This window comes from Cajanus cajan, chromosome 3 (assembly GCF_000230855.2).
Source record: "Cajanus cajan strain Asha chromosome 3, NIPB_CcT2T_4, whole genome shotgun sequence".
In the NCBI taxonomy this organism is placed as follows: Eukaryota; Viridiplantae; Streptophyta; class Magnoliopsida; order Fabales; family Fabaceae; genus Cajanus; species Cajanus cajan.
In genome coordinates this window covers 67,884,641-67,909,493 of record NC_138519.1, presented here as the reverse complement: position 1 = coordinate 67,909,493, position 24,853 = coordinate 67,884,641, and the positions used below count along the sequence as shown (strand labels likewise).

At 33.5% G+C, this 24,853-nt stretch overlaps 3 protein-coding genes across 5 annotated transcripts; 2 read left to right on the top strand and 1 right to left on the bottom strand.

Moving 5' to 3' along the window:
* Positions 1-619: 619 nt before the first annotated feature.
* Positions 620-2,278, top strand: LOC109813071 (protein LATERAL BRANCHING OXIDOREDUCTASE 1). The gene is made up of 3 exons (XM_020377189.3): positions 620-1,206; positions 1,326-1,656; positions 1,847-2,278. The coding sequence occupies exons 1-3, from the start codon at positions 737-739 to the stop codon at positions 2,102-2,104; spliced, it is 1,059 nt and encodes a 352-aa protein (XP_020232778.1). The 5' UTR covers positions 620-736; the 3' UTR covers positions 2,105-2,278.
* A 1,527-nt stretch (positions 2,279-3,805) lies between these two features.
* LOC114914878 (protein LATERAL BRANCHING OXIDOREDUCTASE 1) lies at positions 3,806-13,372 on the top strand. Of its 3 annotated transcripts, none has more exons than XM_083071139.1 (3): positions 3,806-4,455; positions 4,975-5,302; positions 12,745-12,941. In XM_083071139.1, the coding sequence occupies exons 1-3, from the start codon at positions 3,974-3,976 to the stop codon at positions 12,796-12,798; spliced, it is 864 nt and encodes a 287-aa protein (XP_082927265.1). In that variant the 5' UTR covers positions 3,806-3,973; the 3' UTR covers positions 12,799-12,941. The 3 variants fall into 3 exon arrangements, with proteins under 3 accessions (XP_082927265.1, XP_082927264.1, XP_020232776.1); XM_083071138.1 differs by lacking the exon at positions 12,745-12,941 and adding an exon at positions 8,820-9,478; XM_020377187.3 differs by having other exon boundaries at positions 3,809-4,455; positions 12,768-13,372.
* A 1,362-nt stretch (positions 13,373-14,734) lies between these two features.
* Positions 14,735-15,450, bottom strand: LOC145956425 (uncharacterized). The gene is made up of 2 exons (XM_083072023.1): positions 15,265-15,450; positions 14,735-15,124 (listed from the first exon to the last, which is right to left on the bottom strand). Exons 1-2 carry the CDS (start codon positions 15,448-15,450, stop codon positions 14,735-14,737), a joined length of 576 nt encoding a protein of 191 aa, XP_082928149.1.
* Positions 15,451-24,853: the final 9,403 nt, after the last annotated feature.

The window sequence follows — 24,853 nt, the reverse complement described above, 5'->3', positions numbered from 1 at the left end:
CCTTAAAGAGAAACCTAATATCCATAGGACAGTTGGATGATGAAGGAGCTACACTAGGTGAAAAGCAGATGAATTTATTGTTTACAAGTGATGTATATTAAACTCTAAGTAGGGGAATTGTTAGTATTATGTAGTTTGATTTAGTCTCACATCTAATATTTTTAAGAGACTTTTCTTTCTATATTATTATATAAACAACACCTTATAATACTTTTATTCACACCAAAAGAAATAAAGCACTTCCTAATGTAGTCGTGAACGTAAATACACATATTGTGTGTCGAACTACATTAAATTCTTTTATCATTTTTTATCTCTTTTATTTTTTTTATACGTTTTTCTCCTAATATAGAGATGAAAAATTTTAAAATATAATTATAATAAATAATATTTTAATTTATACGAGTATAGTAAATAATAATATAGTACGATAAAAAGATAAATAAAAAAATTATTAAGTCTCAATAAAATATTTGATATATAAAAGAAAAAACGCTTAAAGTATATCTAAATTTTCTTCCATCTCATTTGCATCCAATATTTTTTTCTCCCTTCAATTTCTATTACATCATTTGCCATATATTTTGTTTTCTTTGTATTCTTTTATTTCATTTTATTTTTTCTCTCGATCTTTCCCTGCTTTCTATCCATACACCTACTATTTTGTGACTCATAAAAGTGCTTCTTTACAAATCCTTCCAAATCGTGTGGCAAAGTGTTCACTCAATCACCAGCCATGGGAGAGGTTGAGCCAGCTTTCATTCAAGACCCACAGCAGAGGCCAAAACTCTCCATCATCCAAGCCGAAGGAATACCCATTATTGATCTCTCTCCAATAACCAACCACACACTTTTAAATCCATCTTCCGTTGAAGGCTTAGTGAAGGAGATAGGAAGTGCATGCAAGGAGTGGGGCTTCTTCCAAGTAACCAACCATGGGGTGCCCCTCTCTCTAAGGCAAAGGATTGAGGAAGCTTCTAGATTGTTCTTTGCGCAGAGTCTGGAGGAGAAGAGGAAGTACAGAAGAGATGAGATATCTCCAACTGGTTACTATGAAACAGAACACACCAAAAACGTTAGGGACTGGAAAGAAGTCTTTGATTTTCAAGCCAAAGACCCCACTTTCATTCCTCTCACTTCTGATGAACATGATGATCGACTCACTCACTGGACTAATCTATCACCTCAATACCCTCCACACTTCAGGTAATTCATCTGAACTTCATGATAATTACAAAGGAAGTGTTCTTTTTTCTGTTTTGATTTAAACTGTAGATTGACACTTACACTAGTTGTTGTGTTCAAAACGATGTGAACAAGAGCAGGGATATAATACAAGAGTATATTCAAGAGATGGAAAAGCTGTGCTTTAAGTTGTTGGAGCTTATAGCTTTGAGCTTAGGCCTCGAAGCAAAGAGGTTTGAAGAATTTTTCATGAAAGATCAAACTAGCTTTATTAGACTCAACCACTACCCTCCATGCCCTTACCCTCACCTAGCTCTAGGTGTTGGTAGACACAAGGACCCTGGTGCCTTGACCATTCTTGCACAAGATGAGGTTGAAGGACTTGAAGTGAAACGCAAAGCAGATCAAGAGTGGATAAGAGTGAAACCCACCCCACATGCTTATATTATCAACATTGGTGATATTGTTCAGGTGAAAGTTCATTACCACAGTTAGTTGGCTGATGCCACAGACACTTGATCTTATACTACTTAATAAGTTTTCTCATATAAAGACTAAAAATTTGAAATTTTACTGATTTTTAGCCAGTTTATGAATTATTTTACCCCTTAATTAGTGGGGAGGAAACTTCACATGAGGAGGATTGGTGTTGTTTGTGCAGGTTTGGAGCAATGATGCATATGAGAGTGTGGAACACAGAGTGGTGGTCAACTCTGAGAAAGAAAGGTTTTCCATTCCATTCTTCTTCTTCCCTGCACATGACACCGAGGTCAGGCCTGTGGAGGAGCTGATAAATGAGCAAAACCCTTCGAAATTTAGGCCATACAAATGGGGCAAGTTTCTTGTCCACAGAATGAACAGCAATTTCAAGAAGCAAAATGAGGAGAACATTCAAATCTATGATTATAAGATAGCTTAAAGCGTACAATAGCATTACGCCAGCACCATTTAACTTATGCAAATAAATTGGGTATGATATGCAGCACCGTTGATCCAAGACCACGTTTCTGATATGAATGAGATTTACTACTAAATCTCCTAGTGTGCTTTATGTATGCAAGTATCACTGAATAAAATAACTAAATTAATACCACTTATCACGGTTATCTCAAAAATTTAAATTGCATCATTTTACCCCTTACACAGTAGCCTTCTTATGAGTTTTGGTGGATCAATAATGATGAATACCATTTATCATGTTTATCTTCTTAAGAACTCATCCCTAAGCATAATCGTTTTTTCACATCTTTTCGTGCCCAGGTATATTAGAAGACTCTTAACACATTATTCATGGTGTGGTCAGACTTTAACTCTGGTTCAATCTTTACGTATCACATGTATCAATCCTTTGGATGAGCTGATAAATGAGAAAAACTCTCAAAATATAGGCCATACAAATGGGGCAAGTTTATCATCCATAGAAAGAATTGCAATTTCAAGAAACAAATATGTTGAGAACCTTCAAATTTATCATTATAAACTAGCTTAACTTTAAAGTTAGTATAATTGGGATGTAATGTGTTGAAGCATATTGAATCAACACGCTTCTGATATGTGACAGCAATGAATTAGCAGATAAAAGTTACTAGTGAGCATTATGTACATAAGTTTAGCGTAATACATCATTATGGATTTATAATTAAATTTCCGGAGTTAATTTATGATGTCTTGAAACTAACACAAATATAACAATTCATGAAAATTTTACTAATTTCTGGACTAAATATAAAAATTATTAATAAAAATCAAATATTTAATTACAACTTCTTTTAGTTCGGTGACTAATTAAAAATTTTCAAAAATTCATGGACCTACTAATATATTAAACCTTAATGTATCAGCAAATGAGCAAATAAAAGAAAACTGAGTACCATTTACAATGTTCATCATAAAACTTGAAATTACATTGCTCTTTAAATTTCCTCTTTTTAATATTTGCTCCTCGAGTATCTTTTAGTTGGATTCTTAGGGATTTTAAACTATTTCTTTATTATAAAGTAGTTGGCCTTCTCCATCATCATTTGTTTAAATTAACTTGCATAAAACTACATTGCAAAAAGGAACGAACAAGTTTTACATCCTTCTGTTTATGGAGTTGATGTACATCAAATCATAATTGATATTATCACATGATTAAACAATAGCAAGCGTTAAAAAATATTTGTGGAACTTTCATTGGCTGTTTTTGTTGGGTTGCTGAGTCTGAAGTTAATAAATTATGCATTGGCTGCACGAATTTGGATGCCTTTATCTATCAGCCAAATTTAACTAGAGTTAATACATATCCTTTTTTATAGTTGGACTTCTTTCCTTTTTTAAATTAGTTGGAGGAATCATTTTTTTATATTTTTTATACTTGATTTCAAGACTATTTGCTTTGAAGGTTACGTATCATATGTGCACATGAATCAGCAAACTGCTAACATCTTCAAAGTTCAAACATTTACTAATAACTTTCTGTGAATGTCAATTTATGTGATGTCATGGATCCATATTCTAAAATTTTGAATTACCATTTCTTACAAACACAGGACACGTGGTAGCATAACAGAAACCAGTCCAGGTTCAATGCACATAATCTCCCTTTACCGTATTTGCTATACATAAAACTTTCTACCATGTTTGACAAATAACTATGTTTCTTAAGCATGTAGTCAAGATACATATCTTAAGTTCATAAAGATATTAGAGTTTCACTCTCGGCCAAAGATTATCCTGAGTTCATAAAACTTTCTGTATCTTACATCTTCTGACCGATCAAACAAATAAAAGTTCAACAAGCACTACCATGGGAGAGGTAGACCCTGCTTTTGTTCAGGCACCAGAACACAGGCCAAAATCTTCTGTGATCGTGGCTGAAGGAATCCCTCTGATTGATCTCTCTCCCATTAACTACCAAAACCAAGGCACCACCCCAGTTTCTTCTATCCAAGGCTTAGTTAAAGAAATAGGCAGAGCATGTACGGAGTGGGGTTTCTTTCAGGTGATCAATCACAAGGTGCCTTTGGATAAACGGAAGAGAATTGAAGAAGCTTCAAGAAAGTTTTTTGCACTTAGTTTGGAGGAAAAGCTGAAGGTGAGAAGGGATGCTGTTAACGTGCTGGGGTACTTTGAAGCAGAACACACCAAGAATGTTAGGGACTGGAAAGAGATCTATGATTTCAATGTGCAGGAACCCACTTTTATACCACCTTTAGTTGAACCAGATGATGACCAAAACGTTCAGTTCCAATGGGATAACCGGTGGCCTCAGAATCCTCCAGATTTCAAGTAATTCAATTCCCACAATTTCATTAGTTAATATTTTCTGTTATTAAATTTTTTAGTGGAGGTATTATAATCTGATCAAGACTCTAGATTCAGTGGTTGTAAAGGCTTGTTTTGGAACAGAGAATTTATCTAGTGCTTCCAAAATCAATTAGTGTTGATGTTATATAATGTTTGATTAGGAGAAATTAGTGATTGGATGTCATAATATTGTGAGTTATATCTATAGATCAAATAAATAAAAAACATTAGAATTGGTCTCATAATAGAGAATTAGAGAAGTATACACAAGATCCTAATGTTACTATTATTATAATTGCTACAGATTAAAAAAAGAATTAATCTCAACTAAACTACTTGAAACTTTTACCACCTGTTCAACAATATTTAATTGTTGATAGAGTATGTAGTGGGATAAAGCTAGGATATTAATCCTAGTTTGACAAATACGAGCTCAATGAAACGGGGCTTTTAATAATTTTGTATACTAATTATGCAAAATATATACTGATCCGTTACCAGAGAAGCATGCCAAGAATATGCAGAAGAAGTGGAGAAAGTTGCTTACAAGTTGATGGAACTTATTGCACTGAGCTTAGGCTTAGAGGCAAATAGGTTCCGCGGCTTCTTCACACATAACACTAGCAATATCAGACTCAACCATTATCCACCTTGCCCTTACCCTCAGCTGGCTCTTGGTCTTGGACGCCACAAGGACACAGGTGTCTTGACTGTGCTTGCTCAAGATGATGTTGGTGGTCTAGAAGTTAGGAGAAAATCGGATGGAGAGTGGATTCGAGTCAAGCCTATTTTCAATTCCTTCATCATTAATGTTGGTGACATGATCCAGGTATCAAATCTTTGCTAGCTAATTTTTATCTTCATCAAATTTATTTCACTAGGTGTTACAAATTACAAACAACATTTTTTCTTTTCATCCTTTATTCATTAGTGAAATAATCAGCCACTCATTTATAACATTTTTTAACTTAATAAAAAAATAACACTTTTTAAACCATAGAAGCAATCTGTTCACATACCTCCTTACATAAATATGATGTGCATATAATTTTATCACTTAATGTGATTTTATTTCTTTAAGTATGTTCTCAAAATATATATACACACAACAGATTCTTAGAATAGTGGATTTAAGTCTAACTCAACCCTATAAAATCGGCTTGTAAGGTGAGGGTTGTTTCCCACTTATATACTATTTAATTGCCTAATATCTAGTTGATGTGGAACTTGGGTTTTTCTCAATACACCCCCTCACGTCCAGCATTATTGGGCTTGGTACGTGCATAAATGGTAGGTGACCCTTTTTTAATGATCTAGGATTGGCGAGACTTGAATACACCCCCTCATGCCCATGGTGCATGTATCAATGATTGGTGGGTAGCCCATTTTTAAGAATCTAGGATAGCTCTGATACCATAAAATGGAAAGAGAGTAGAGAAGAAAAGAGAATGACTGAATAATACACTTCTATTAGTCTCAATGTTGTTACATTCTACAAGCCTCTACACACTTATATACAATAAGGGTCAGTCAAAATAAATCCCAAAACAGAATTAACAGAAACTAACAAAACTTAACTAACAACTGATGTTATTTTATTCTTCAATACCCCCCCACAAGCTGGAGAGTAGATATTTAAAACTCCTAGCTTGGAAAGAAGAAAAGAAAAAGGAGTAGGATCAAGAGGCTTGGTAAATAGGTCAGGATGTTGCTCTTTGCTATTAATAGGAAGAAGGTGGAAAAGTTTGGCAAGAAGTTTCTCCCTAACCAAATGGCAGTCAATGTCCAAATGCTTGGTTCTTTCATGAAATACTGCGTTAGCTGCAATATGTCTAGCTGATGCACTATTACAATAGAGAAGTGTTGGTTGAATATGGGAAACTCCAATATCATCCAATAGGTAAGTCAGCCATTGTAATTCACATACAGTAGCACCTAAAGCCCGATATTCAGCCTCAGAAGAGGATCTTGAAATTGTAGGTTGCTTCTTGGATTTCCATGAAACTAAAGAATTCCCTAGGTAGATGCAATAACTTGTGATAGATTTTCAAGAATCTGGGCATGTGCCCCAATCTGAGTCACTAAATCCCTTTAGTTGTAAAGTAGAATTGTTGGGATAAAGTATGCCTTGTCCTAGAGAACCCTTTAAGTATCTGAGGACACGAATACAAACCTTGTAGTGCAACTCAGTTGGATTGCTCATGAATTGACTGAGTTGTTGGACAGTAAAGCTGATATCTGGTCTGGTATTGGTAAGATAGAGTAATCTCCTGACTAGCTTTCTGTATCCAGTAGCATCTGCATAAGATGGGCTGTCATCATGAGCTAGTCTAGTAGTCTTGACCATAGGTGTAAGGGTTGGTTTAGCTGCAAGCATACCAAAGTCAGAAATTAGATCTAAAGTGTATTTTCTTTGAGATATGGTAAGACCCAAATTTGATCTTGCCACTTCAAGACCAAGGAAGTATTTGAGACTCCCAAGATCCTTAATCTTAAAATCGTTGTCAAGACTTTGTTTGACAAAAGCAATTTCTTTTGCATCATTTCCCGCCAATATTAGATCATCAACATAAACTAAAATGATGATACACTTAGAATTGAATTTCTTAATAAAAAGGGAATGATCATAACAAGATTGTCTATATCCAAGATTAAAAAGAAAAGTAGAGAGTTTAGCAAACCATTGTCTATTGGCTTGTTTCAAGCCATAGATAGATTTGTGTAATTTACAAACCATTGTAGAATCTGAAACAGCAAGTCCCTGTGCAATTTCCATGTAAACTTCTTCAGTTAAATCACCATGTAAAAAGGCATTATTGATGTCAAGTTGGTGAAGAAATCAATTCTTAGTAGAGGCAAGAGCAAGGAGTAGCCTCACAGTAGTCAATTTAGCTACCGGAGCAAAAGTGTTGAAATAATCCAATCCTTCAGTTTGATTGTACCCTTTGGCCACTAATCTGGCCTTATACCTTTGCAAGGTTCCATCCGAATTATATTTGATTTTGTAAACCCATTTGGATCCAATAACAGACTTTCCTATGGGTAAAGGGGTTAAAGACCAAGTTTTATTCATTTTTAGTGCAGCAAGTTCATCTTGTATTGCCTTAATCCAATAGAGAGATTGAGCAGCTTGTTGATAGTTTTTGGGCTCAACTTCAGTATTGATGGAAAGACTGAAATTTAAAAACTCAGGATTTAGAGAGTGATAAGATAAAACAGAGGACAAGGGGTACCTTATATTGTTAGAATCATGAATTTCAATGTTTTGTAAAAGATTGTAGTGATAATCAGTCAGGTAAGTTGGTGCTTGCTTATGCCTAGTTGATCTTCGAAGGTCAACGTTTGGAGGTGTAGGGGAACCAAGCTCACCTTGAGTGACTTGAGGCATAACAGAACCAAGCTGAGTATTCACGTTGTAAAAAACTTCATCCTCCATAGGATAATTGTTGGGTAGATTAATATCAATTAATAGGAAATTAATATTCTCACTTACCTGAGGATCAACCTATTTATTAATGTCAAGAACCTTGTGAAAAGGAAATATATTTTCATAAAAAATCACATTCCTAGAAAGAAGAATTTCTCTAGTGATTAAGTCTAGAGCAATGTAACCTTTTGTACCGACTTTTATTCCTAGATAGACACATTTCTTAGCTCTAGGATCTAATTTATTTCTATGTTGAGTAAGTGTAGAAACAAAACACAAGCTGCCAAAGACTTTTAGATCAAGATAAGTCGGGGTTTTTTATTAAGAATTTCAAATGGTGATTTGCCTTTCAGCACAACAGTGGGTAATTTGTTTATTAGATGTATAGCATGAAGAACAACATATGACCAGTAAACATTAGGCAGATTGGAGTGAAATAATAAAGACTTGGCCACATTCAGAATGTGTCTATGTTTCCTTTCAGCCACAGCATTTTGTTGTGGTGTTTCCACACAAGATGTTTGATGTATAATACCTTGACTATTGTAAAAATCTGGCATGCGAAATTCTATGCCATTATCAGACCTTATAGTTTTAACTTTCTTTTTGTATTGAGTAGATATTAGAGAGATAAAGTTCTGGATAAGGGTCCTGGTTTCAAATTTAGCTTTCATAAGAAAAACCCAAGTGTTTCTACTGAAATCATCCATTATAGTTAAAAAATATTTATGACCATGGATGGAACAAACAGAAAGGGGACCCCAAATATCCATATGTATCAAATCAAAACAAGAAGCAATAGAGTTAATACTAATAGGAAAAGATAACTTGCATTGCTTTGCTAAATGGCAATAGTCACAGACAAGTTTGTGATCATGCTTAACATATGGAAATTGTCCTTTTATTTGTTGTAAAACAGAATCAAATGGATGACCTAGTCTATAATGCCACAAATCAAAATTGCAATTATTCACATTGTTGTTAGTGGAGGTTCGAGCAAAATTAATGATCATAGTCTCTGAAAATTTTTGCCTTTAAAGGATATACAAATTGTATTGAAGATTAGCATGACAATCATCAATTTGTTGTTGTGATCCTGGATATAACAACATAGCTTGTCAAAGACAATTTTACAATTGAAAGTTTTGTGATCTTGGATATAACATTGTAGTGAATTCAGGGATGTATAAAATGTAACATAGCTTGTAAGGTGAGAGTTGCTTTTCACTTATATACTATTTAATTGTCTAATCTCTAGTCGATGTGGGACTTGGGTTTTTTCCAATACACCCCCTCACGTCCAGCACTATTGGGCTTGGTACGTGGATAAATGGTAGGTGACCCTTTTTTAATGATGGCGGGACTTAAATACACTCACTCATGCCCATGGTGCATATATCAATGAATAGTGGGTAGCCCATTTTTAAGAATCTAGGATAGCTCTGATACTATCTTAGAATAGTGGATTTAAGTCTGACTCAACCCTACAAAACCAGCTTGTAAGTGTTATTTTCTACTTATATACTATTTAATTACCTAATCTCTAGTTAACGTGGGACTTGAGTTTTTCTCAATACAGATTAATGTTAATTTCTTAAGTATATAATATTTTGAGGGATTAATTTTTTTACTCTTTTGGGGATATATCTTGGACTCATCGAAAAAAGAGCATCTATATATATAGTAGGTTGCTATTGGAAGATCATAAATTAAATGAACAGAAAAATAGCTACTCGGCTAAGTTATAAATTGAGCAAACTCTGTATCAGACTATGCATATCAAACTGAACATACTATACAATGCACTGAGCAAAAGAAGCTATAAGACGATGCGAAAACAATAAAGGTGGTAAATTATAATCAGGAATCACACACAAAACGAAATAGGTATCGATATGATATAATTTGGTTAAGAACTATGACAGTTTTCCATAGTTTTGAATGCTTTGGAAGTATGGCAGCAAATGTTTAAATATTAAAGTTGGCAAACTTCTAATTAGGTAAATCAAAAAAACAAATTATAACCGAACTAAAAAGCCAAAATCATTTACTTGTAACTGCAATATGTTTTTTCCAGAAATAAACTTATAAGCAAAACAATAATTATATAAAATATAAAAATGATTTACTATAATAGTTGAAAAAAAATCTTAAATTTTAACACTACTCCTTAAGATTTTTCTTCAATACTTCAAGTTTTGATTTCAACTATCATTTACACTTTTTTATTTGAACATCTTCAAGTTCATAAGCATTTGCATGCAAAATACGAGTTTAACACCAATTATATCACTTGAAACAAAAACAATTGTAACTATCATAATTCATTTTCTATTTCTAAAGACTTTTTCATGAGAGTTATGACTGTTTTACCAATATTGTTGTTCTTTACAAAATTTATCGTTGAATTGATGAAAAGGAATGTAATAATTTCAACTAAGTCCTAGAAACCAAAAATCTTATATCCTTCATTGGTCATAGCAATGATCATGATTATTGAAGCTTTCATAATCAATAAAAAAAAGGATTAAACATAAATCCCCAAAAACTTTGAAGCTTTTCTCTTTCTCTTCAAGTTTGTTTTATCCAAGGATGGACACCCTCTCTTGAGAAGTTTTTGTTGTGAGTCCATTTGAATCATAATTTTGAGTCTCAAATGGCTTTAAAGCAATATGTGTAGCTTCTTTTTTTCTTCCATTTTATTGAGAAAAAAAAATTATCTTTCATTTTAATGGACATAAGTTCGTAAAAAGGGTCACATAAGGTGCATCTCATTTTTTTTAAATACAAAGATTTTTTTTTTCTAACATTTATCCCACACTCAATTTACTTCGATCTATCTCAAGTAAAAATAAAACATTTGAAATATATTTGATATCTTAAGGAGTTTCAACAATAACAAATTTCTTTACCTTTGACATCTATGTTTTCTCCATTACTTTTGATGTCTTTAGCATCATAAGTCATATAATTTATACACACACTATCTATAAATCACACCTCGTTGTTATTGCTTGTTAAATAGCAATTAGTAGCAAATAAATGTTTTTTCATATTGTTCTTCAAGCTCAACAATTTGGGTTTCTTATTCCAGTTAGTTTGCTTTATTTATGTAAACCTTCACATCCAAATATTGACCATAGACCCTACATTTAATCTTTGGCTTGAACCAACAAAAGTTTTATATGATTATTCTTCATACAGTGAGGATAAGGTGGAAACACATTTTTACAATATACTTTTTTATTGTCTTCTTCCTACTTTTTGTTTTTGTGTCATAAGAGCACCTTTAATTTTCTTCCATCCTCAAAAATTTTATATGTTTAACAATATTTTTAAAATCAGATCGATTATTAAATCGATTTAAATATTAATTTAATATTTAATAATTTAACTGTGATCAAATCAATATTAATAAAATATTATTATTAATGCAAAATAATATTAAATTATATACTTTCGTAATTTTATAAATACCAAAAATTGAATAAAAAAAATTATTTATAGGTTCATAACATCCAATGTATACATAAAAGTGAAATTAAATATAATATAATATTTAAGTTCAAAATTTAATAAAATATAACAACATTCACTAACAATAACAAGTTTACATCTCAAGTTAAAAGTGTCAAATTAATATAATTTAAATTATAAAAATTCAAGATATAAAAAATTATAAATTACATAAATAATTTATTCTTATTTAATTTTTTTACCAAATATGTATTTACATTTTTATTATAAAATATAAATTAAATTTTAAAAATTAAAATAAAAAAAGTTTTTTTATTAAGCATCTTCAAAAATCTGTCAATAAAATCTTTGACAGGTTAACTTTCTTTCATTTTAAATGTTTCAAACATTGTCCTTAAGCTCAAGACATGCATTTTCTTTTTCTTTTTCACTCCCTTAAAACTCCTTTCAACTTGTCACATGCTTGTTTACAATCTCAAGAGTCAAAATCTTGATAAATAAATTATCATATAGTGCTCCTTATATAATAGAAAATATTTTTCTTTCTTTTGTAACTTCATCATATTATAACTTTTTATTTGAGTTACTATTGGATTTTTTGGTGATGAAGGTGAATTACTTTCATTTACCACTATATCTCACAAATTCTGAGCTTTAAGATAAGTTTTTATTTTTACAACTATTGTTTACACCCGGAAGTAGAAGGTAAATAACTATCAAGTTGAAAGTTATTTTTGTATTTAAAGGTATTTTGTATTAATTTTTTTACTCATTTTTTTCACCTTATTTATTGTGTTTTCTCTCCCTCAAAACCTCTAGTTTTTCCTCCCACACATATCTTAAATATCAACAAAGCTCTTGATATCATGTTAAGATCATAATTGAAAAAAGGGTATAAGATTGGACAAAAAATAGTTATCAAACCCAGCAATAAATTGAGTAAACCATTTATCGAATTGAGCAAACTATGCATCGATTTAACAGACTACACAATAGACCATATACATTATACGATAACAGAAAAGTTGTGAATCATAAACTAAGAACCTCATACAAAAGAGAGCAAAATCTAATATAATATAAAAATGTAAACCATGACTAAACTAAAAAGTAAGCATCGCAACTATAACCTTTTTTTTTACATGACTAAACTAATGCAAGCAAAACACAAAATAGGATACACTTAAAAATGTTTTATTATGACAACTTCTAAAACAGTTCCGATTTATGAATTGGACTAATATCTAATAGAGAAAAGTGGTAAGTAAATATAGTGATCTTTATATTGTTATTATTATTACATGAACCAAAGTAATGAAGTTAATTTTGTTTTAATTAATGTTTTGCCCTATAGTTATTAATTACAGAATGGCTTTGTTTGTGAAAACAGGTTTGGAGCAATGATGCTTATGAGAGTGTAGAGCACAGGGTTATGGTGAACTCTGAAAAAGATAGGTTTTCTATTCCATTTTTTCTGAAACCAGCACTCTACACTGATGTGAAGCCCTTGGAAGAGCTGACAGACGATAGAAACCCTCCAAAATATACAACAGTCAACTGGGGCAAGTTCCGTACTGCAAGAATGCGAAGTAATTTTGCCAAATCCAATATTGAAAACCTCCAAATTTTTCATTTCAAGCTTCCCAGTAATTGAATCATAATCCATAAATTAAAGATCGTGTAAAATGTGAACTTGAGTTTGGAAGCTGAGTGTCGTAACCGGGATCACGACGGGATGACGCTAACATTTCTTTTCAATGGAGCTGTCACCAATATTCTATTTCAAGGGAAAAACATTGGAAAACCCTTTAAAAGATAATCTTTAAAATTAAAATTGGGTTCGGGAGTCGATTACGTGTAGGGAAGGTATTAGCATCCTACAACGCCTGTAAAAACAGTACCTTTAATTAATTGCGCAAAATTATATAAATTTATAAACATTTATTTTATTCCTCAAAAAGGTGTATACATATATATATCTCTTTTTTTTTAATATGAGAGATGTTTCTTTTGTATATTTTTTTTTTATTAAAAAAAAACATCATAAGGATTTAGGTTAGCAAATGGCTAATCAATAAACTCTCCCAATAACATGAAAGATAGAATTGTTATTCAATCAAATGTTATTGATCTTTATTTGTTGATAATAAAATATTTACATGATATTAAAGGGTAGAAATGTTACTCAATTAATATCATTAACCATAAAAATAATGTACATGTAAAGCAAAATTATATTTATGTTTTTATATTTTTATCTAAAGAAATAGGTTTTGCATAAAGATTCAAGTTAACAAATGGCTAATCAATAAATCTCTCCAATAACGTTAAAAATAGAAGTGCTACTTAATTAACGTTATTGGTTGCAACATATCTTTATTTTTTTAAAAAAAGAAATTTTGTACAGGAGAGTTTAAGTTAGCAAATGACTATCATTAAACCCCTATAACCAAATAATGCTAGAGATAAAAATGTTATTCAATTAACATTATTATTTGTGATATAATAAATATTTTTTAAACAATTATTTTAAAGACAACAAATCATATTCACTATGTACAAACAACAAACAAAAATAAATAAATAAATAAACAAAAAATAAACAAATAAAATAAACAAATAAATAAAAGAAAGAAGAAAAAAAAAGTTAAGAAAAGAACGATACCAAATGAGATCAATCTTCGAATATGATGATCAAGGTGTTTTTTGGCTACTCCATCAACAATAGGAGCTATGTCTTGGGTAGTTGGATAAAATTAATTCACATCTTTATTTATTTCTTATCACAAATGATCTAAATTACCTTATTTAGATTATTTAATAAGAAATAAATAAAGAGGGGCAACCATTTCAGCACAAGCATTCGGTCGATACAGCACAAGCATTTTGACCACTCCATCAAGCACAAATACTCAGTTGATCAAGCACAAGCATTCAACTACTTCAGCATAAGCATTCGGTCGATCCAGCACAAGCATTCGATCACTCCATCAAACATTGGCATTCGGTTGATCAAACACAAGCATTCAACCATTTCAGCATAAGCATTCTGCTAGATTGCTTTTTTGGGTTTTCAACCTAGCATGTCGCTCTGAATTTGCTTAGATCGCTTTTTCAGGTTTTCAATCTAACCATCTTTTTGTTTGTTTTGTTTTTTTTTTACCCTAATTTTTGCCTAGATTGCTCTTTTGAGTTTTCAACCTAGCGGGCCGCTCTAACTTTTGCCTAAATCGCCCTTTCGGGTTTTCAATCTAGCGAGCCTTCTTTTTTTTTGTTGTTGACCCTAATTTTTGCCTAGATTGTTCTTTCAAGTTTTCAATCTAGCGGGTCACTCTAACTTTTGCCTAGATTTCCCTTTTAGGTTTTCAATCTAGTGAGTGTTTCTTTTTTGTATATTTGGCCATGACAAACTGCATTCAACCTTTTCTCCTCAATGAGATTTAATTGACCCAAACGGGTTTGGACCCGTTCTGCTTCTCCTAATTTGGCTTCTGTTAATACTCTCAAAGATGGAATTTTAACATCAATTGGAAGGACCGCTTCCATTCCATAAACTAAGGAAAATGGGGTTGCCCCAGTTGATGATCCTCTTGATATTCTTGTTTGCTGCTCATGTAAAGAAAATGGAAGCATCTCATCCCAATCTTTGTATGTCACCACCATTTTCTGGATGATCCTCTTGATGTTCTTGTTTTCTACTTCAACTGCCCCGTTCATCTTTGGGCGATATGGGGAAGAGTTATGATGCTGAATTTTGAAGTCAACACATAAATCTGTCATCATCTTGTTGTTCAAGTTGGTTCCATTGTCAGTAATGATTCTGTTTGGCACACCATAACGACAAATTAATTTCTTTTTGATAAGTTTGCAACCACATTTTGAGTCACATGGGCATATGAAGCGGCTTCAACCCATTTGGTGAAATAGTCAATAGCAACCAGAATGAAGCGATGTCCATTTGACACTTTCAGCTCAATAGGGCCAATAAAATCCATTCCCCACATTGAAAATGGCCAAGGTGGTGAGAAAACATTAAGAAAAGTTGGCAAAGCATTGATGTTATCAGCATACATCTAGTATTTAGAGCAATCATTTTCCATTTCCTCACAAGTCTGATTAACTGCACAATCAAAATTATTTGATGCAACACTAGCATTATCACTTTCAAGCACATTTTTTCGCATTCTTTAAAGTTAGAAAAAGATTGGTAAAGAGATTAGGGAGAAAGGAAAAGGCAAGAGATGAAGGAAGAATGAATGCATTTTATTTAATATTTAAAAGGAAAAACATGAGCCCTTATTTAAAGAAATAAATCTTAAAGCCTTGGGCAGAGAAATAAGACTGACATTACAAGAAAATTACTTAAAATTTGAATTAAAAACCAACAGGCAGCTTGACAATCTCCTAATTGTTAAGTTCCACGTTCAGTGGACAAGCGTGAACCAGACTAGCATGTTCATTCTCGCAAGAGTCTTGCTCAACAATAGCTATTGAGTTTGGAAACTCAAACCCATCACACCAAAAGCTTTCTCACAGATCACTGAGAGGGACCCCATCTACTCTCCTCAATAGAATTAACTGTCGGCCCTCCATGACCTGGTAGAGGGTTATTCCCAATGTTAGGATTGTCCTCTTTAAAGTTTAACCACCCAGCCTTAGTCAAACTTTGTACCTTGGTTTTTAGTGCCCTGCAATTTTCAATGGAGTGACCAATAGCTCCCGCATGATAATCACATTTGGCATTAACGTCGTATCCCCTAGGATATGGTGGTTCTATGGGCTTCATCGGGCAACGTACTACTAGTGAATTTTGTAGTAGGAGAGGGAACAACTCAGTATAGGACATAGGGATAGGGTCAAACTCAATTGGTTTCCGATCTTGGGTATTTTGTGACCTCACATGGTTAGAGTTTTGGTTCCATGGCTGGGTAGATTGAGGTGGTCGTGCGGTAGGTATTGTGGGTGAAGCTTGCAGAGCTTGATGGATAGGTTGTTGAGGATGTGGTGAGACGACAGTGATATTTGGGTAGACCATGTGAGGGGTATAGAAATAAGGAGGTTGGTTGTTAGGTGACCTAGGGGAGTTGAATGTCACTGCATTTGTATCTCCTTCTTTTTTCTTTCCTACACCATTTGAAAATTTTCTTGAACCAGCTATTTCAATAGAGTTAACCGCAATCTTCCCACTCCTCATGCAATTCTCAATCCTTTCCCCGATGATGACTATATCAGAGAAATTTGATAAAATATTCCCAATCATTTTATCATAGAACGGTGCTTGTAAAGTATCAATGAACAGGGCTACTGCTTCTCTATCAGACAAAGGAGGTTCCACTTGTGCTGCCACTTCTCTCCATCTCTGAGCATATTCCTTAAACGTTTCACCATCTTTTTAGACATGTTACGTAGTTCAAACCTATCTGGAACCATGTCAAGATTATACTTATATTGTTTAAGGAAAGCATCAGCTAAATCCTTCCAGGAGCGGATATAGGCCCGTTCAAGATGCATATACCAATTTAAAGCTGCCCCAGTTAAAGAATCCTGAAAACAATGAATAAGCAACTTATCATTGCGAGCATACGCTGCCATCTTTTTGCAGTACATGGTCATGTGATTCTTTGGACAACTTGTTCCTTTATATTTATCAAATTCAGGAACTTTGAACTTTGGGGGGAACTCTATGTCTGGAACCAAACAAAGATCAACAGCTTCACCGATATCATAGCTACCTCCTTCCACAACCTTTAGCCTCTCTTCTAGCATTTGTAACTTTTCGCTAGACTGAACATGCTCAATTCCTGAGGTTGGTTAATATCCTCCGGAAGTTTGGTGAGGATTCCCTTGGTCGGTGAAATTAGAATTTTGGGCTTGGTAGGGAACTTGATGTTTGTAAGAGGTGGCATTCATGGGTGGAACCTCATGTTGGGTTGGTGGCATTTGTTTAGGCGGCTGGTTCACCAATGGTTGGTGCTTATCCGGAGGATCCATGATTGTTGGAGGTGTGTAGTTGGGCGGAAGGCCATATTGTGGCCATTGGACCTCTGGAGGGTCAACATGTTGGTCGGGATTGTTAAGATGTAGAGTTAATGGTTGTGCTGGGGCTGGGGTAAAGCCAGGTGGATACGCAGGAGAGGTTGATGATTCTCCTCTAGCTACTGGAGGGGTCCCTTCCATGTTTTTCACTTGTATAGATTGCAACATCTCTATAATTTGGGTCATTTGTTCCTTCAGTTGATTGATATCATTTCTCATTTCTTCGTTGCGTTCCTCCATCTCATCCATGATCTTGGCCTGAGAGCGTGTTCTATAACGATGTCGAGGAAACACTTTGTTTTTTTTGCTTTATTGCTTTCAAAATACAAAGTAAATTTTTATGAGTATAAAAGAAAAAAGAAGACACAAATTATTATTATTATTATTATTATTATTATTATTTATTTAATTTTTTTTGAAAATATTGGTTTTGTATTCAAATTAAAGAGTGATTCCCCATATCTTAACGCTAGAGGCAAAATCTCTTAGGTTATACAACGGTTGACACTTATTTCAAGGGAGCATTCACTCCTCAATGGATAAGGTCATCTTACTAGCAATATAGCAGTACGAACCACATTTTCAAACAAGGATCAATCATTTCAAGATCAAAATGTGATTAACAATCACTCAAGGGAGAATTCTCTCCTCAATAAATGATGTCTAAAACAAGTTATCAAGTCAAATGTGCTATTATTTTAGCAAATCTTACCTACCCTTTGGAGATCATTTTTTTAGCACATTTATCCTAATACTCTTGCTTAACACTGATGCATTGCTCGTATGATTTTGAATCCCCTCCATATTGAATACTATCAATTATTTTAAGGTTTAAAAGAAAAGAAAAAAAATGAGATGAAGACTTAATTAAATGAAAAGAAGAAAAAAAATGAGACAAAGACTTAATTAAAATGTGACTTACTATGCCCCTAATATGCATGTATGCATGACTTTTTATCATCTATCCTTTATTTATTAAAAAATTTATTTTAGGCAAGAAAAACAACCTAAAAAATTGATATTGGATATAAATTTATGATGCATGAATGTATAACATAATTTTTTTTTGTTAGTATGAACATATATCAAAAGAGGGATAGAGAGTAGTGCGATGTGACCTATTACGGTAAACCTAGGGAAGGAAAATTTCTAAGGTTAACACCCTACTTTGGAAGGTCATGAAGTCCACCTATTAGTGCATGGTTTTGTGGGTGGATCTAAAAACTTCTCAAGATTTATTGGTCCCCAGGTGTTAAGTCTCAATTTTACCTCTTTTTGGATGAGACTTATTGAACAAATTCCACTCATTCTTTAAACCATTGCAATATAATTGTTCTCTTTTTGGTTCATTTTGCGTGCAGATATAACTAACCCAAATTTAGCTAACAATACCTTAATACACCTCATTTTTTGTGCAGGTATTGAGCTAGGGACTTGAGGATTGAAGATCCATAGGATTGGAAACTAAAGAGGCTAAGGAGCAGAGAAGAAATTGCGCCAGGCGCAAGATGACTCGCGCCGGGCTTGGTAAGAACAGAGCCTGGAAGCCATGGCACCGGGCGAGAGAATACACGCGCCGGGCGTGGTCGAGACAGAGAGTGCTTGAAACTCTCTGGAAGACATCGCGCCGGGCGTAAAAGGAAATTGCGCCGGGCTTACAATGAGGCAGAAAGTGCACAGAAGGGTACGCGCCGGGCGCGAAAACCTAATCTGATCTCCCTGACCCGTATTTGAAGCCATTTTCGGGGGAGAAACCCCCATTCTCACATTAGGCGCCTCTAGGAGCTGCGGAAGGGATTCCCAGGGCTTAGGATCGTCCGTGTGCGGATCTTTCCTTCGGTTCTTCACTTCCTCTTCCATCTCTATTTTGTATTTGCCCTCATTGTTGTGAGTGGTTTCACCCAATTTTTGTGGGGTTAGATGTAACCAACGTATTCTATTGTAATCTTTACGGTTTTAATGATATATATACATGTTGTTTTATTCTTTGTTGTGTTTGTTTCTATTCTTAATGCTTGCTTTGGATTGATCACCCTTTGCATGATTTAAGGTTCCATGGGTATTGGAAAATAACCTTTGAAACTAGTTCTGAAACATATGCCTAGTGGTGATTGTATCTAGGGATAGAGCTTGACCCATTAGTAGTCTTAAACCCTAGCCCGTAATGCGGGTGTAGATATTGGGTACTCAAGGGATTGATATTCAATATCCGCACCTAGGCTCTTTCTCTAAGGGATTAGGTTTGAGTAAACTCTTGGGTTGACTAAGCAATGAATTCAACAAGAGATTAAGGATACATTAGTGTTACGTTTGGTGAAATCTGACCCCCACAACCTCACAATACCACAATACCATTCCTTACCTTTTCCACTCACAAAACTATTTATTTACAGCTTTCATTCCAATAGTCACAACTTTGAATTCACTGCACAAACTATGAAATTGGAATTATTCTTTAGTCACGAATAGTCAATAAATGCTTATATTACCTTCTAATCCCTGTGGATACGATATTTTTACTACTTGAACGGCCGGTATACTTGTCGTGTTTGAGACCGTTGATAGAATTAAACGAATTTACAAATATTAACAAAAGTGTTTCAACGGAAATCTCAACACCAGGTTGCCCTTATCATATAAATAAGGACCTAGCGCATGAACCAATCACAAGTAGGGAACATACCCTCTCAATATGATTAACCCATGCTACTAGTAACAACCTGAGTAGTGACTCAACAACAGTCATCAAGCCACTTTCTCTTCTATGCTCGCACAGGCTCAGGTATAGAGCCCAAAGTGTGTGAGGTACAAGTGTTAGTAGGTGTGTGGAGTAACAAAATAGAGATGCAAATAAAATAAATAAAACTCTAATTTAAACTTAAATTCAAACAACACATGCGTAGCAAACAAAAATAACAAAACAAATAAATAAAAAATAAAATAAAAGGAAAGGGAAAAATAAAATTAATATTTATAAAGTCATAATTTTGCGCAATTAATTTAATAAGGCCTGACTCTCAAATATCCCCAGCGGAGTCGCCATCTGTCGTAACCGGGATCACGACGGGATGACGCTAACATTTCTTTTCAATGGAGTCGCCACCAATATTTTATTTCAAGGGAAAAACATTGGAAAACCCTTTAAAAGATAATCTTTAAAATTAAAATTGGGTTCGGGAGTCGATTACGTGTAGGGAAAGTATTAGCACCCTACAACGCCTGTAAAAACAGTACCTTTAATTAATTGCGCAAAATTATATAAATTTATAAACATTTATTTTATTCCTCAAAAAGGTGTATACATATATATATCTCTTTTTTTTAATATGAGAGATGTTTCTTTTGTATATTTTTTTTTATTAAAAAAAAACATCATAAGGATTTAGGTTAGCAAATGGCTAATCAATAAACTCTCCCAATAACATGAAAGATAGAATTGTTATTCAATCAAATGTTATTGATCTTTATTTGTTAATAATAAAATATTTACATGATATTAAAGGGTAGAAATGCTACTCAATTAATATCATTAACCATAAAAATAATGTATACGTAAAGCAAAATTATATTTATGTTTTTATATTTTTATCTAAAGAAATAGGTTTTGCATAAAGATTCAAGTTAACAAATGGCTAATCAATAAATCCCTCCAATAACGTTAAAAATAGAAGTGCTACTTAATTAACGTTATTGGTTGCAACATATCTTTATTTTTTTAAAAAAAGAAATTTTGTATAGGAGAGTTTAAGTTAGCAAATGACTATCATTAAACCCCTATAACCAAATAATGCTAGAGATAAAAATGTTATTCAATTAACATTATTATTTGTGATATAATAAATATTTTTTAAACAATTATTTTAAAGACAACAAATCATATTCACTATGTACAAACAACAAACAAAAATAAATAAATAAATAAACAAAAAATAAAAAAATAAAATAAACAAATAAATAAAAGAAAGAAAAAAAAAAGTTAAGAAAAGAACGATACCAAATGAGATGAATCTTCGAATATGATGATCAAGAAGGTGTTTTTTGGCTACCTTTCATACTACAGAGATGTCTCACAGATCTCAAGAAATACAAAAGAGAGGGAGGAGAGAGAGAAAAAAATTCGAGCTCTAAAGAGTATTGGACGAAATTTTTCTGGGGTCCTGAAAAATGTGCCCAACGCGTCTATAAAGACGTCAGACCTGACCAGAACGGCCCGTTCCAAAATCGGAACGGCCCGTTCCGAAATCGGAACGGCCCGTTCTGGATCATACCGTTACAAGCAAAATGTGACTCTGGAACGGCCCGTTCTAAACGTGCAACGGGCCGTTTTGAAAGTTGGAACGGCCCGTTCCACGTAAGGAATTTTAGATCCTTTCAGTCACTTAGAACGGCCCATTCCCATCTTAGAACGGCCCGTTCTAAATTAGGGTTGTTGTGTTTTTTTCTAGCGTGGAACGGCCCGTTCCGAATTTGGAACGGCCCGTTCTGGGTTACAAACTTTTTTTTTTCACTCTTTTTTTTTTTTTCAAACTTTCTTGTTGTCATAAGGTGTAGCCTACATACTTTGGGACTTCCTCCTTTTCATAATAGATGTGCATTTCATTATTTTTGTGAGGCTGGATAAAATTTATTATTCACACTGAGTCTATAGAAGGGTTGGTGCACTATATGTGAGGAATTGAGTGTTGTAATTGAAATGACAAATTAAATGTAGGGGATTGAACAATTTTGTGATTGTAATGACACAAAGCCATAACATCAGTGAGTTTCCAGAATTTTTTTTAAAAAGATAAAGTAATTATGTCATAGCAGATATGCTGTTACAATCAGTTCCAGTGGAATAATCAGTGTCCAGTCCATAGAAACCTTCAGAGTTTAGGTATATATCTTAATTTAATTAGCTTTTACCCTTCTGATAATTCTTCTTCCCAAAGACTTCGATTAATTTACTATGGTCACTAACTAGTAACTAATGCACTGTATGGAAATAACGGATTCCATTTAGTCTTTCATTATAGATTCTTAACAAGTTAAAGCTGATAGAATAATTAGAAACTTGACAAATTATATTTATACACTTTTTTTACAAAAATTGTACAATAGAATGAGAAGTGTATCATAAGACGATTGATTTGATACAAAGAGATTAAAAAAAGAGTGATGCTATAAACGTGTTGTAGAAAATTAATGTATAAGTAATATAATTTTAGAAACAAAACTGAAAGAAGGATAAAAAAAGTTTGATTGATGCAAGATTAAATGAAGTTTCAAAGTATCATGTCATGATTGCTAATATATTTTCAATAATATTTTATAAAAAATTATCGATTAAGACAACATTGTTACTGATGTGAATCTGATGGGAGCACTCAAAGGACTTGGAGGACCAATGACTAGGGTTTTCTTAGTGGGTGTTTTTAGTACTTGTAATTAGTAAATAAAGGCCTAAAACTCTTGTTAAAGTGGCTGCCAACTCTTGTTTGGGCTGCACCACTTATTGGGCTAATTATTAGGCAAGTTGTTTTTAGTTAAATAAGGTCCAAAACCTTTGGGATGAATCAGCCATGAGGCATACCAAAGGGTGTACGAATTTAGCATGTGTTTTTAATGTTTTGTCATTAGTGGTCATAATTGTTAGGCTTAGTGGAGTTCAACAATTGCCCACTAAAGTGATTTTTTTTAATGTTTTGTCATTAGTGGTCATAATTGATAGGCTTAGTGGAGTCCATTAATTGCCCACTAATGTAAGTGAAAGGTCTTGGTTGTAAGCTATATAAGCTGCCCATTGGGATGAATAAGCACAGATCAGAATTTGAGTTTTATTAACTGAGAGTGATTCTCCAATTGTTCTTGAGTGATTCAAGAATTTGGGCATATCAAAGGATCATCCACAATTCTTTGTGTGAAGCCTTCCTTGGAAGAGTGATTCTTCCTCCATTCCTTTACCGTTTCCTTCCCTCCATTTCTAGCATCTAATTTCAATCCATATTTTTTATTTTAATTTATTAATTATGAGGTTTCAAACCTAGATAGATCCGTAAAACGAATCCATCCCTCTGGATTCATATCATTTGGTATCAAAGCTTCGGCTCTGGGTTTGAATGGAAATGGAAATTTACTATACAAGATGTTTGGTTGACGACTCTCTGTTTTTGGTCGCAGTAGATGAATTCAATTTCAAAAATGTTGTGAGCAGCAGGGCGGTTGAGAAATTATGTCTGCCCACTACAAATGGACAAGCAATGATTAAATTCTCTATTGGAAAATATGAAGATGAAGTTCTTTGTGATATTGCCCCCATGGAGACATGCCATATGTTATTAGGGAGGCCATGGTTGTACAATAAAATTATAAATCCTGAACGACCTTCTATTTCTTTTGTGCATGGTGGACGAAGGATTAAGTTGATATGTCTATCATCCGACGCTGTACATGAGGATCAACTGAAATTGAAAATAAAGATAGCAAAAGAAAGAGAAGAGAAAATGAGAGAAGAAGATGAGATACATAGAGAGGAATATGACAACTCTAACGTTACATTTTCTTCTTTTGATGTGTCAAATATACAGGAACAGGAACACAAGTTTTCTTGTTTGAAGAAGCATGTCAACATCATTCCTAATGCACCTTTATACATTCTGCCCACCTCTCAAAATAAAATTCAAGAGACCTTGGACCTGGAAGATGAAGTTGATTTATTGTTTGAAGTTACTATTTTCCAAAGCTGCCACTTGAATGGGATTCAATTCCTATTCATTGAGTATGTTTGTGGTTATGAGTTTGAAGAGGTTTTATTTGTTTCGTTGATGATTAATAACTTACCAACAGGTGAAGCTAGAGATGGATACAAGCGAGATGTCTTCGACCCAGGAGGAAGCATTTGTGTTTCGGCAGTAGTTACTGAATTAAATAAATTAGGAAATAAATAAAGTTTTAAGATTCGGGACGAATCTCCTCAAAGAATGAGGGTATGATGTGAATCTGATGGGAGCACTCAAAGGACTTGGAGGACCAATGACTAGGGTTTTCTTAGTGGGTGTTTTTAGTACTTGTAATTAGTAAATAAAGGCCTAAAACTCTTGTTAAAGTGGCTGCCAACTCTTGTTTGGGCTGCACCACTTATTGGGCTAGTTATTAGGCAAGTTGTTTTTAGTTAAATAAGGTCCAAAACCTTTGGGATGAATCAGCCATGAGGCATACCAAAGGGTGCACGAATTTAGCATGTGTTTTTAATGTTTTGTCATTAGTGGTCATAATTGTTAGACTTAGTGGAGTTCAACAATTGCCCACTAAAGTGATTTTTTTTAATGTTTTGTCATTAGTGGTCATAATTGATAGGCTTAGTGGAGTCCATTAATTGCCCACTAATGTAAGTGAAAGGTCTTGGTTGTAAGCTATATAAGCTGCCCATTGGGATGAATAAGCACAGATCAGAATTTGAGT